This window comes from Lagenorhynchus albirostris, chromosome 15 (genome assembly GCF_949774975.1).
Source record: "Lagenorhynchus albirostris chromosome 15, mLagAlb1.1, whole genome shotgun sequence".
Taxonomy (NCBI): domain Eukaryota; kingdom Metazoa; phylum Chordata; class Mammalia; order Artiodactyla; family Delphinidae; genus Lagenorhynchus; species Lagenorhynchus albirostris.
In genome coordinates, this window is record NC_083109.1 from 15,455,973 (window position 1) to 15,470,078 (window position 14,106).

A 14,106-nucleotide genomic window follows, 5' to 3' on the forward strand; every position below is an offset into this window, starting at 1 on the left:
TGAGATGGTGTTTACACACCTGTGTCTGTCTCTATGTACACGTGTATCTTTGTGCCTGCTTGTCTGCGTGGTTTGCATCTGCACATGTGTCCTTAGGAACGACCGCATACATGTGTGCCTGAGCCTGTGTGCCTGTCCATGTGAGAACACGCGTCTCCCTGTGCCTCTGGGGAGGGGAGGAGATGGACCGGAGGTCCCCGCTCTCTGGTTGTCTCCATGGAGGTGTCTGGATCTGTGGGTTCGCATGGCAGGGAGATGACTCTTTCTGTCACCTTCTGTGGCCAGCTAGGCCTGGTCTGGCCCCCTGTCCATCTCGTTTCTGTCATTCTCCAGCCTTCTCTGTCTCCCAGCCCAATCTGTGTAAGGGCCTCCAGAGTTGACTAGGGGGTGTGGTTTCTGGGATCTGGGATCTGTCTGGAGGAAGCTTTACCCCTACCTGTCTTCTCCTCCGCCTCCTCCAAAAGGCTGGGTCTGACCTGTCAACAGGCGCGGGAGGCTGGGGCTGCTGGGGTAGCTACACAGGTGCCTCCCAGCTCGGGCGATGCCTCCACCTCCATCCCTTCTGGGGCTGTAACACTCTGACCTACATACACCCGGGCAGCCCTGGCCCTGCTTTGGGGGAAAGAGACAGTCGTGGGGGCAGGTTCCCTCCTCCACAGGGCCCTGGGGAGCAGTTCTCTGCATCCTCTCTGCCCCTCGAGCCTTCCTCAGAGCTGTGAGCGGCTTTGGGAAGGAGAGTGCCCAGAGGCCCCCAGGCTGACGAGGGAAGGATGCTGGCGAGTTCCAAGGCCAGGGCCGTGCTGGCTGTGATTCAGGCACCATCACCACGTTCCTCTCATTGCCATGTTGTGAGGTCAGGACTATCTTTAGCCCCATTTTAGAGATAAGGAAACTGAGGCTCAGCGGGAAACCACTTGCGCAAGGCCAAGGACAGGACTCTGAGTTTGTGTCACAGGTGGCATTTGGATGCAGGTCTTTGGAATCAGGCAAACTCACCCTCCCAGCTTACTCCTTGGAAAATGAGGTCGCATGACTCTCCTAAGAGTAAACAAAGTCTTGAGGAATAAGGTGCTGGCATCCAGTAAGTGCCGCCTAAGTGGGCACTTCAGGAGAGCTTCTGGGGGCACTGGGAGAGGACACCCCAAAACCCAGCCCAGCTGCACAGAGGTGAGAGCTGTCGCCCGCAGAACCTGAGCCCATGTTGGACCTGTGTCACGGCTCAATGGGACACGCTGGTTTCCCCCTAATTCACACGTCCCTTTCTCCCCTGATTCTCTCCCATGAGACATCGGCCCGGGACTCAGTAGGATTTCAGACAGTGGAGACAGACACAGTGTTGTCTGTGAAAGCCCAAACACCTCTGTTTAAAAGACACCTCCCCCCGCCCCCCTTACTCCCACCCCTCAAACATCTGGGCATCTCGGACGTAAAAAGCCTGGTAAACAGTAAGTGACTGACCAATGTTTTCAATGGTTATGTGAATAGATCTGTGTCTGTGTTGCTCTGGGTGTGTGGTTGTGTGTAAATGACATACACATACATGTATAATGAACTGGGATGTATGACCTGGGACATATACACATAGTCAAATAAGTTATAAACACATGCCTACACACATAAGTATAAACACACATAATTATACATACACAGTCATATATGCCTAAGTGTATAGCATACGTGTTGTGAACAGAGAGACATATAAGTGTATACACATTATTTATGGGTGGGTCAGTCTCCATCACTGGACGATACATCATTGGCCTCTATTTCTTGGGGGCCTGGTCATAGTCAGGACTTAATGAGTGGGGGTGTCCATGAGGGAATGAGAGCCACCCCAAGGGACATTCCTGGACCCAGAGAGCTGGATTTCTGACTCTCCCTCTTCCCCAGGACTCACTTTGGGGTGGGAAAGGAGGCGAGCAGATTCCTCCCTGCTTTATCTGCTGGGTCTCCATTTGTGTCCTGATAGAATCTGGGGATGAAGTTGGGGATCCTGGGTCTTCTCCCCTCGTTCCTTTGACCTTGCGGTGTCATCACAGGTGAGTCACTGCTCTGGGCTTCTGTTGGCCCTGTTGGAAGATGCAAGGATTCTACTTCCTCACTGCCACATCCTTCTCACGGGATTCAAATGGCTGAACTGTTGACTCAAAAGTAGCAAATGCTAATTATATGGATACAAGGTGAGACCTGGGAGGGGAGAAGATGGAGAACAATCAGGGAGTCACTGACTGCCAAGAGCTTGGGTATTTCCCTTCCTCTTTCTGGGCCTCAGTTTGCCCATCTATAAACTCATGTGGTTAACGCAGAGAATACGGTACATTGTATTCTTTGCCCATAGTCTCCCCTTCCCTCCCCAGCCTGACCCAGGCTTCTTGGGGCTTCCACCCTCTGCCATGAGAAGAACTTGCCTAGAAGCCACTGGTCTCAGATGAAAGATACCTGGTGGGGAGGGGCAGGCCTGAACTTGAGGTGTTCCAGCCAATCTTCAAACTTGCGAGAGGGAAATAAATGTTTGTGATAGGAAGTCAGTGAGATTTGGGCGTTGTTCCTTACAGATTTATCACACTAAGAGCTTATCTAATTCAGATAATGATTATTATTCTCTAGTGAACGCCCACTGTATGCTTCACACTTTAAAAGATCATTTCATCCACCCGATAAGCCCAAGAAAGGTGGGTATCGTTATTCCCATTTGACAATGAAGGAGCCGAGCTTTGAGCTAAGACATGAAACAGCCAGAACTGAACTGTATCATGTTCCTCCTCAGATACTGATAAAATCAGCCACAGTTAAAATCACGGTGCACGTACCCTGGACCAGGTGGCATTTTCATTACTTTACCTGTATAATCTCATTAAGTCCTCACAGCTTTACTACGTAGGCTTTATCATTTTTGCCCATGCCATGTACGAGGAAACTGAGGCACAAAGAGGTTAATCTGGCCAAGGTTGTACAGCTTATAACTAGTAGAGCCGGGATTCAACCCTGGGGAGTCTGACACCAAAGCTTACAACCTTATTGACCACAATAATTACATTCTGTAATTATTGAAAAGAAGGAATTTGAAAATTCCTTCTGGCACTAAAGACTCAGTTTCCACATCTGAAAAATGGGGATTACAAGACCCAAGAAGCATGAGTGACCAGCTTTAACTCTAGGTGCTCAGAGCCTGAGTCTGATGGTGTGCCGCTCACTGCCCTGGGTTCCTTTCCTGAAATGCATCAGAAGGAAGAGACTCCCACACGAGCCAGTTAGGATTTGGCTGCCAAGGGCCCCATGTCCTGAGGCTTTGAGTTCTGAGCTAGTTGCCTGGAACAGCTGCAGGCAGCAGATCACAGGTCACGGCTTCTCTGGCTACAGGTGGCAGCAACTATACAGACCGTTCTAGAGTCACCTGCTTAGCTTCCTGCCTAACTTACTACTGTTCCATAAGGTCTGTGCTTTGGTCTCTGCAGTGTCAGTTCTGTCCTCAGCTACCAAATTCCAGCCCATCCAGCTGCATCTCCACTGCTTGTCTCCACTGCCCTTCTGGAAAATCCGGTGGGAGGCTGGACACCTGTGTCCAGGAGCCTGGGCCTTCAAATTCCAATCTCGCTTTCTTCCCTCCCTCATCCACGAAATATTTGCTGAGCACTTAGTACAGGCTCTAGGCTGTGCCTTCACAGAGCTCCCGCACTGGAGGCTGAGACAGAGCCCTAGCTACAGAGTTTATGTTATGCATCAGACTGGAGGAATCCAGGGGACCACGGGAGGCCAGGAGGGACCTAACTCAGCCTGGAGACCAGCGAAGACTTCCTGAAGGAGGGGGAGTCAAGCCAAGACGTTGAGTTTTAGTAAGAATTCACCAAGTATGACACCAACAGTAATGTCCCCAGTTAGATATATTTGCCCACCCCCAGGTTACTGGGGTGCTGGTGGCATTCTATATTTTGACCTGGGTGGCTGCCACACAGATGCATAGATATGTAAAAAAGAATCATTCAGCTGTAACTTAAGATTTACGCACTTTACTATAAGAACAATATACTTCAATTTATTAAAGTAAATTAAAATTTTAAAGATTTGTTTCCTCCCTAGGAGGCCTCTGTTTATTCATTGGTAAAATGAGGGAATCAGACAAGAGCATCTTCCTACTCTAACCTCTTTTTTTAAAAATTTTTATTTATTTTTGGCTGTGTTGGGTCTTTGTTGCTACACGCAGGCTTTCTCTAGTTGCGGAGAGCAGGGGCTACTCTTCGTTGCGGTGCATGGGCTTCTCATTGCGGTGGTTTCTCTTGTTGCAGAGCACGGGCTCTAGGCATAATCTCTTATTTTGAGGGAAGAACTGAAGTGGCACAGCCCAGAGATGCACTGTCCAATATGGTAGTCACTAGCCACAAGTGGCTACTGTGCACGTGAAATGTGATTAACCCAAATTGGGATTTACTGTAGGTGAATGTAGTAGGCAGAATTCTAAGATGATTCCCAGTGACCCTCACCCCTGTATACTCTCCTCCTCTTTGAGAGTAGGTTAAAGGGAGACTGTCCTGGATGGGCCTGGCCTAAGCAGTGGAGTCCTTTAAAAGCAGAACATCTTCTCTGGCTGCTCACACAGCACTCCGGTTTGCCTGGGAGGATTTAAACATCCATGTTGCAACTGCCTGTGGGCCCACGTGGCCAGGAACCAACCGCAGGCAGCCTTTAGGAGCTGAGAGTATCCCCAGCAGACAGCAAGCAGGGAAAGAGGGAGGTCAGTTCTACAACCACAGGGAAACAAATTCCGCCAACAATCTGTGAGCTGGAAGAGAAGCCCAAACCCAGATGAGAACCACCACCCTGGCTGACACCTTAACTGCAACCTAGTAAGACCCTGAGTAGAGAATCTAGCCATGCCACACCCAGACTTTTGACCCCCAGAAACTATGAGATGATAAATTTTGTATTGCCTTAAGTTGCTAAGTTGGTGGTAATTTGTTACACAGCAATAAAAAACTAATACCCTGGGGCTTCCCTGGCGGCGCAGTGGTTGAGGGTCCACCTGCCAATGCAGGGCACACGGGTTCAAGCTCTGGTCCGGGAGGGTCCCACATGCCGTGGAGCAGCTGGGCCCGTGCACCGCGGCTACTGAGCCTGCGTTCTAGAGCCCATGAGCCACAACTACTGAGCCCATGTGCTGCAACTACTGAACCCTGTGCGCCTAGGGCCCGTGCTCCGCAACGGGGGGGGTGCACCACAGTGAGAGGCTTGTGTACCTTAACAGAGAGTGGATCCCGCTTGCCGCAGATGGAGGGGGGCCCACGCGCGGTGGCGAGGACCCAACGCAGCCAAAAATAAATAAATAAGTAAAATAAATTTATTTAAAAAACAAACAAACAAACGAATACCCTGGATTTTGAAGACTTAGCACAAAAATGAAAATGTAAAATATCTCGTTAATAATTTCTTTATTGATTCCATGTTGAAATTATAATATTTTGGTTAAATAAAATACATTATTAAGACTAACTTCACCCGTTTCTTTTTACTGCTTTTAAATGTTGCTATAAGAAAATTTTAAATTCTATATGTGGCTTACATTACATCTATTGGACAGTGATGGTCTAGAGGACTCAGAAGTCAACCGTATGACCTTGAGCAAGTCACCTCACCTCTCAAAGCCTTACATTTCTTATCTGTGAGATTGGAATAATATCAATAATAGCACCTATGCCACAGATATATTTGCAGTTTAAGAGATGAGGTTTGTAGAATACTGAGCCCAAGGTAAGAGCTGAATAGATAAATCATTATTATTAACCATATTTGTAAAGTAGGGATCCTTTCCTGTATCCAGGTCCTAATCTTCAGGACCCTCTCCCCAACCAGGCACACAGTAGGTGCTTAATAAATGCTTGTGGTTTACACAACCTTGACAAAACTCTTTGGCACAGTTCTCTCTTCCCCTCGGCACCACGAATCAGGAATCTATGGGCAGGTGATGACACTGAACTTCAGGGGTAAAATGATCTGTTTCAGGCTTGATCTGTTTCAAGATTTCCCTGCGGAAATCTTGGAAGATGTGAGTTCCAATCCCAGGTCCACAACTCCTAGCTAAGTACCCTGAGCAAATGACTGGGGCTTGTCTGTGAAATGGGTAACAGAAGACGCTGTGCATGTCGTTTGTGTCAGGAATAACTTAGATAAGTCACCTGAAGCCTGGTGCCTGGCCCATACTAAGGACTCAGTTAAGGAAGCTATTATTACTGCTGCTGCCGTTGTTGTTGTTCCTTTGTCAGAGAAGCTCCGGCCAAAATCCCTCTCTAGAGGGACCCCCGCCCCTTAAATTACCCCTCATCCCCTGGCCCCTGACTTGTGGGGGGATGCCCTGGCTGGGTCCCGTCTCCAGACATCCCCCCTCTCCCCAACTGAGTCAGGAATAGAAACCCCCGCCTCCGACAGCCCGCGGCCTCCCTCCTTCCCCGGGCAGCGATCGATGCGGCCTCAGCGATCGATGCGGCCGGGACAGACGGAGGAAAACGGGGAAGGAGGAGTCAGCGGGGCCTCCGGGCAGAGACATCGGGCGCGGCCAGCGGCTCCCCAGCCTCGGCACCTTCCAGGACCACGCGGCCGGCGGACGCCCTACAGGGGCCGCGACAGGTAAGGGACCTCCCTGGGGGTGGGGGGGAGGCAAGGTCCGGGGAAGGGGCGGGGGCTGCGAGAATGGGAGGCCAGGTTGCCCTGGGTCCCGGTGCCCGTGTCCCCGCTATGAGACACCCCCCCACCAACCCCGACCCAGGAGGGAGCAACGTGGGGCTGGCAGGGCTTGGGCTGTCCTGTCTGCTCATCATCACAATGGGATTCGAAAACCTCCCTGGCAGGGTTGGTGGAGGGATTAAACCCGCGAAGTGTATCTGGAGCCCAGCGAAATTACCAGCACATAGTAGGTGCTCAAAATAAATGTGTGGAGAGAGTCTTGACTCAAAAAGCCTAGTTTCCAACCTCAGCTGTGCCATGGGCTAGCGGGGTAATTTGAGCAAATCACTTAATCTTTCTTACTGATCCTCAGATTCTAGGCAGGGAAGGTTTGTTAAATTAATCATCCCATTTCATAGAGCAGGGAGGTGAGTTCCAGAAAAAAAGAGAAAGCGATTTGCCCACAGTCCTGCACCTAATGGTTGATGGAACTAGATTAGAAACTCCATCTTTTGACAGCAAGTCCAAGCAGGGGGGGAAGGCGTGGAGCTGCCTCACGTATGTATTTATTGTGCACAAATTATGTGCCAGGGACTGTGCTGCCGATAAACAATTTACCTCATTTAATCCTCAAAACTTCTTATGGAAAGTATGACGTTCCCCAGTTTACAGATGAGGAAACCGAAGTTCAGAGAGGGGCATGATTCTGCTCAAGGTCAACAGTTAGTAAGTGGCAGACTCAGAATCTGAGCCTACGTCTGATGAGGGAAGTGCAAGGGGTTGACATTTATTGAGCACCCATTGTATTCCGGGGGCTTTGCACACACACTCACAATAACCCTTCACCAGAAGTGCTGCTATCCCCATTCTGGAGATAAGGGAGCTAAAACCGAGAGCTGGAGGAGACTGGCCAGAGGTCACACAGGTGACAGAGCTAAGGACGAAACCCTGACCGCCTTAAACACCAAGCCCAGGGTAAGTGAAGGGCACCCTGCCCGCTCCCTGCCAGGCACTGGGCCGGCTGCTTGATACACACTCAGTCCCCCGTCCACCCAAGGGAAGCAGGCATTACCGAGCCCACAGCACAGATGAGATTTCTGAGGCACAGGAGGTGAGTCACTAGCCCTCAATTCCAGCAGAAATTGGAGACAGTAAGCAGCGGAAGGATCTGACATTTCCTGAGCATCCACTAAGGCCGAGCACTTCCATAGCCTACCTTAATCCTCCCGCCTTCCTCGGGAGCAGGTGCTACTGTCCGCATTGCGAACTGTGCATCGTGCCAGAAATTGAGACCTAGAGAAAAGCATCTTCCTCAAGGCTCCAGGTGCATCAAGGGTGGCTCTAAACCCGGGTTTGCCTGACGCCAGGAGACAAACAGCTGCATGACTTACGACACCCCTTCTGGGAGCCAGGCATTCAAGGTCATTTCATCTTTCTAACCACACTTGGAGGGGGATATGTTTAGCTCCACTTGACAGAAGCTCAGAGAGGTGACATGACTTGCTTATGGTCACACAAGAGTGCCAAACTTCAATCAGGCTGACGCTACAGATGCTTTAAATAGGCTAAGCGAATGGCTCTCAACCTTGACCAGGCATCAGAATCACCCTCCAAGCTTCCTGAAACACAGACTGCTGGACCGCATCCCCTGAGTTTCTGATTCAGCAAGTCCAGAGCAGGCTGAGAGTACGCTGCATCTCTGACAAACTCCCAGGTGACGGTGAAGCTGCTCGTCCAGGGAACACACCTTAAGAACTTCTGGTCTAGACGGATTCTCTCAACGACCCTAGATAGTAATGCTCACTATCCCGCTGTGTAGAGGAGGAAACCCAGCTTCAGAGTGCCAGCTTGCGCACGGTCCCATAGGAAGCCTCTGGAATGCGAAAATCCCAGTCTGGGCAAGGAGACGTCCTGAATGAGCGGCCAGCGGGGGTCAGGACATCCTGCCGTCCTACAGCTTTCATAGTCCTCCAAGGGACATCTCAGCATCCACTTTATGAAAATGAAGGGGTGAGGGGAGTTCTCAGTGATTTGGCCAAGGACCCCAGTGGGGGAGTGGGGAGTGAGGGATATTCAAACCCAAGCTTGACTCTTGAGTCCGGAGGGCACTTGACACTGTGTGCCTATGGCGTACCAGACGCTTCACATAGCGCCCCCAACGCCCCTGGCTGGGGATGGAGCAGGGAGGGAATTTAGACCTGGTCTTCGTGGAAGGGAGGCCGTCCGGGAACGCCCCCTTCAGCGTGCCCATCCCCTGTCCGCAGGCCAGCGCGCGGCAGCCATGGTGAGCGAGTGCCCGGGGCCCGGAGCCCGGGTGCCCTGGCGGCGAAGCGACGAGGCGCTGCGCGTGAACGTGGGCGGCGTGCGGCGGCGGCTGAGCGCCCGCGCCCTGGCGCGGTTCCCGGGCACGCGGCTGGGCCGCCTGCAGGCCGCGGCGTCGGAGGAGCAGGCGCGACGCCTGTGCGACGACTACGATGCGGCGGCGCGCGAGTTCTACTTCGATCGGCACCCGGGCTTCTTCCTGAGCCTGCTGCACTTCTACCGCACCGGCCGCCTGCACGTGCTCGACGAGCAGTGCGTCTTCGCCTTCGGCCAGGAGGCCGACTACTGGGGCCTGGGCGAGAGCGCGCTGGCCACGTGCTGCCGTGCGCGCTACCTGGAGCGGCGCGTGGCACGACCGCGCGTCTGGGACGAGGACAGCGACACGCTGAGCAGCGTGGGCCCGTGCCCCGAAGAGCTCTCTGACGTGCAGCGAGAGCTAGCGCACTACCGGGCGGTGCGCTGCGGCCGCCTGCGCCGCCGCCTCTGGCTCACCATGGAGAACCCGGGCTACTCGCTGCCCAGCAAGCTCTTCAGCTGCGTATCCATCGGCGTGGTGCTCGCCTCCATCGCCGCCATGTGCATTCACAGCCTGCCCGAGTACCAGGCCCGCGAGGCAGCGGCCGCCGTGGCCGCGGTGGCCGCGGGCCGCAGGGCGGAAGGCTTGCGCGACGACCCGGTGCTGCGGCACCTCGAGTACTTCTGCATCGCCTGGTTCAGCTTCGAGGTGTCGTCGCGCCTCCTGCTAGCGCCCAGCACGCGCAACTTCTTCTGCCACCCGCTCAACCTCATCGACATCGTGTCCGTGCTGCCCTTCTATCTCACGCTGCTGGCTGGCGTGGCACTCCGAGACCAGGGCGGAGCGGGTGGCGAGGAGCTGGGCGACCTGGGCAAGGTGGTGCAGGTGTTCCGTCTCATGCGCATCTTCCGCGTGCTCAAGTTGGCGCGCCACTCCACTGGGCTGCGCTCGCTGGGTGCAACGCTCAAGGTAGGGTTAGGGGTTTCGGGGAGGCGAGTGTAACCATGGGGCAGGTTAGCAGGGGAACTTCCAAGCCTGTGGTGTCCAGACACACGGGGCTAGACACCAGGTGTGCATTTCACATCCAGTCCTACCTTCCCAATAGCCCTGTAAGAAGGGTCTTTCTGTTACCTGTTTCCCAGGAGAGAAACGGAAAACCGAGGCAGAGCTTTGCTTGTCTTTCTTTCCAAAACCAAACCAAAAGACAAAAACAAACAACAATAACAAAAACAAGACAAAGGTTACTTTGGATCTATCTGTCAAACATCACAAAAATACGCCAAGCAGGATGCTCACTGGCTTCTCTGCTGAGCCTTCGTGCTGGCGTTATCAGGGAGCACGGGTATCATAGGTCACCCTTCATAGGCTAAGTCTAGCAACAGCCCCAGAGCTAACACTTACTGACTGCTAACTCTGTGCCAATTTCATATCCATCATCGATTTCATCCTCAGGACAGCTTCCTCAGGAACATGCTATTATTTATTCCCTTCCCGTAGATGAAGAAGCTGAGGTTGGAGGGTTGCCTTTTTAAAGCCTGGTTGCAATTTGTGGAGCACCCGCCCCGTGTCAGGGCCTGCACTGGGGGTGAATCACTGCCCTGGCAAGCTTACCCTCAAGGGGGTGAAATTAGCCTGGTTTTGGGAGGGAGGCAACGTGAACAGCTTGGAAGAAGACCTGGAGAGGGAAAAGGATGATGCTGGGAGGGGGACATGGAGGGAAGGGTGTGCCCACTGAGGAGGTTGGAGAGGTGAGTGGGGCACAGGGCACTGAAGGGTCGTCAACTCTTGGCCCACAATTTTGGTCTTTTTCCCGTGGGAATAGGGGATCCTGTGAGAGGTTTAAACAGGGGCAAGTATTTTTGTGACTACTTTGCAGATGTGGAAACTGAGGCTCCAAGAGGTGGCAGGACTTGTCAGAGGTTCCTCAGCAAGTAAGTGGTACAGCCCAGAGAAGCATCCACCTGGTCCTGACCCTAGCACCGCTTTCTCCCAAAGCTCCATGCAACCCTGTTAAGAATCCCTAAAAGGTGCTGGAAGACCCCTTCCACCCGTGGCTTAGGAAAGCCGTTTGCATGCTCTCACGGCAGGACAGCCAGGACGCTGGGTGCAGGCAGGGCGACCTGGGCAGACTGCTAGGGCAGGTAGAGGGAATTCCATTAGCCAGACCCCTGAACTGAGCATTTCTCCAGGGACAGTCCGCCCTAGAACTCTGCCTTGCCTCCACCATGCAGGAAGCCAGGGCCTGATGCTGCTAGCTTTTTCTGCAGGGAAGGAGAAGAGTGCTGATCAAAGCTGCAGCGTCCAAGGCACGGGTGTAAGACTTTGGATGAGAGCCTTGCTACTCAAAGCCAGGCCCCTGGCCAGCAGCAGCTTCCTAATTACCTGGGAGTTTGCAAAACCTGTGGCCCTACCCCAGACCTACTCAGTTAGTTCCCCCTACATGATTTCTCTGCACCTTTTGGTTTGGGAGGCCCTGTTCCACACTAGGGGTTCTCAGCCTCAGCACTGACATTTGGGGCCAGATAATTCTTTGTTGGGTTGCGGGTGCTGTCCTGTGCATTGTAGGGTGATTAGCAGCGTCTCTGGCCTCTACCCACTAGATGCCAGTAGCACACCTCTCCCAGCTGTGACGACCAAGAATGTCTCTAGACGTTGCCACGTGTCCCTTGGGGGACAGAACTGCCCTATTCGAGCATCAGTGCCGTAAGGCGTTGGTGGCAGAACAGGTATACACACCCACAGGCAAGTGCATCCAGTGGGTGGTCCAGGGAACTTACATATCCTCTTAGCTTCCTCGAGAGGCAGAAAATAGTTTTGTACTTAACAGAAATGGGATAGACCAGTCAAAAGGACATGAAACCAACTCTTTACATTGTGGCATAGAAACTGCGGTTCTCTCTTGGGTCTGCAACAGTGTAAAAATCACCAGCTTTCCATCAACTGGCTGGCCCCACCAGTGGCCCCTGCATTAGAAGAAACAGCCATGGTTTAGCAGGCAGGCACTTTGGACAACAGAAATCAGGCCTGTGTTCAGTCTCAGGGCGATTTGCTGGCTACTGTAGTTGAACGACCTTAGTGTGCAGGCAGGGCACCTGGGTGTTGGCACCAGCTCCACTTTGCTCTGTGACTTTGGACCTGCCCCTTCTACTCTCTGGGCCTCAGTTTCCCCATGTGCCCAATACCGGGTCTGTAAGTTCACCAACTCTGACTTCCCGCATTCTCTTCCAGCACAGCTACCGTGAGGTGGGCATCTTGCTGCTGTACCTGGCCGTGGGTGTGTCTGTGTTCTCCTGCGTGGCCTACACAGCCGAGAAGGAGGAGGATGTGGGCTTTGACACCATCCCGGCCTGCTGGTGGTGGGGCACGGTGAGCATGACCACCGTGGGCTATGGGGATGTGGTGCCAGTGACAGTGGCTGGCAAGCTGGCAGCGTCGGGCTGCATCCTCGGGGGCATCCTGGTGGTGGCGCTCCCCATCACCATCATCTTCAACAAGTTCTCCCACTTCTACCGACGCCAGAAGGCCCTGGAGGCTGCCGTGCGCAACAGTGACCACTGGGAGTTTGAGGACTTGCTGAGTAGCGTTGACGGAGTGTCGGAGGCGTCTCTGGAGACCTCCCGAGAGACCTCCCAGGAGGGAAGATCTGAAGACCTGGAGGTTCAGGCCACTAGTGGGCCTCCAAACTCTCAGGTTTATTAAAACCAGGGCTCCGTGCCCCCCTTCCTGCACCCCTGCAGTGAGCTGAAACAGAGCAGAGATCCCTCCCCTGCTTAAGTTCTTCCTGGTGGCATGGCCTCTCAGTATCACTCACTCTGGCTTCAGAAATGACACCTGGAGGCCGGGTCCTTTCCTCCAAAGGCGCAGAGCAGCACAGTGTTACCCTAGATTCTGTGAGCCTGGGGAGCACCCCAGAGACCTTTCTAGACGAACCTCCAAGCCACCCACAATGCAGGCATGAGCCAAAGAGGGAAAGTCAAAAGGACGCTAACAATTCCTGAGCGCCTTCTGTCTGTTAGCCATGTCACATTGGCCCTCTGTTGGAGGATGGGAATCGTCCCCATTTCACAGATGAGGAAACAGGCTCAGAGAGGCACAATGACTTGCCCAGATGTCGCACAACTAGAAGTGGTGGAGCCAGGGTTGGAATCCCAGCTTGTGGGTCTCTGACAAGGCAATGTTCCTTCCACTAGTCTTTCTTCTGCCCTCACAAAATTTGCATGTGGTTGTAGGGGGTTCATGGAACCCCCAGAGTTGGTTCATAGAGTTAGAACCTTCTGTTAGAGCTAGGGAAAGGACCAGGCAGGGGATTCAGATGTAGGCTCCTGGACCTCAGCTGTGGTTCTTTTCCAGGAGCTTCCAACAGGAGTCAGCTTTCAAAGATGAGGTCTTAAAGGAAGGACTAGGTAGGAGGCTGCCCCCTTAGTGGATGGGCAAGACTTGCTAAACAATAGTCCTGAAGCTTCCTCCCAGGGCTGGCTTAAGATACAGAAAATCTGAAGGGGCCCTGGCCTGAGGCCTGAGGTCTAGACCAGCTATGCTAGGACCTATTCCATTTCCACAGTTCAGCCCATCTATTAGATGGTCACAATCTGTGCCCCAGAGGGAGATGAAAGCCAAATGGAGCACTGATTTAAAGCCAGCTCAGCTCTGAAGTGTTGGTGGCAAGGAGCTGCCATGCATCGACACCTGTCGCCCCTTCCCTAGATCCCCCCAGGCTGATCTTGGCAGTTGCCTTTTGCCCATGACGCAGACTTCCAGCCCTCCCTTGGGTCACCATCCGGGCAAACGCTTGAGCCTCCTGTCCCTTGTGGCCAGGTCCAGCCCTCTCATCCTTGCTGGGGCCACATTTTATACTCGCCTGCTGAATCCTCTCTCTATTTGCTGAGAAAGTCCTGCAGCCCTTTCCACATACTGTGGCTGGGACAGCCATCGCTATCGTGTCATTGCCGGACTGTAGCTCTGTCCCACCACACTGAGCTCCAGGATGGAAGACACTGTCTGGTTGAACCTGGCTTTGCGTGGAGCAGGTATTTAGTAAACGTTGAATAGATCAACAAATTTGTACAGCCTACTACATGTGGAGCACTGAGGAGAAAGAGGAAATAGAGAGACCTTGT

General features: G+C 53.0%; 1 protein-coding gene across 1 annotated transcript; it reads left to right on the top strand.

Annotated features, from left to right (window-relative positions):
• Positions 1-8,917: 8,917 nt before the first annotated feature.
• On the top strand, positions 8,918-13,378 carry KCNS1 (potassium voltage-gated channel modifier subfamily S member 1). Its single transcript, XM_060124004.1, has 2 exons — positions 8,918-9,958; positions 12,218-13,378. Exons 1-2 carry the CDS (start codon positions 8,933-8,935, stop codon positions 12,686-12,688), a joined length of 1,497 nt encoding a protein of 498 aa, XP_059979987.1. The 5' UTR covers positions 8,918-8,932; the 3' UTR covers positions 12,689-13,378.
• The last annotated feature ends 728 nt before the right edge of the window (positions 13,379-14,106 follow it).

What these genes read in the sequence shown, in the direction of transcription:
- KCNS1 (XM_060124004.1), top strand. Translation starts at nt 8,933, where the DNA reads ATGGTGAGCGAGTGCCCGGGGCCCGGAGCCCGGGTGCCCTGGCGGCGA. An exon ending in CGCTGGGTGCAACGCTCAAG is followed by an intron (nt 9,959 to 12,217) that starts GTAGGGTTAGGG and finishes ATTCTCTTCCAG; the next exon opens with CACAGCTACCGTGAGGTGGG.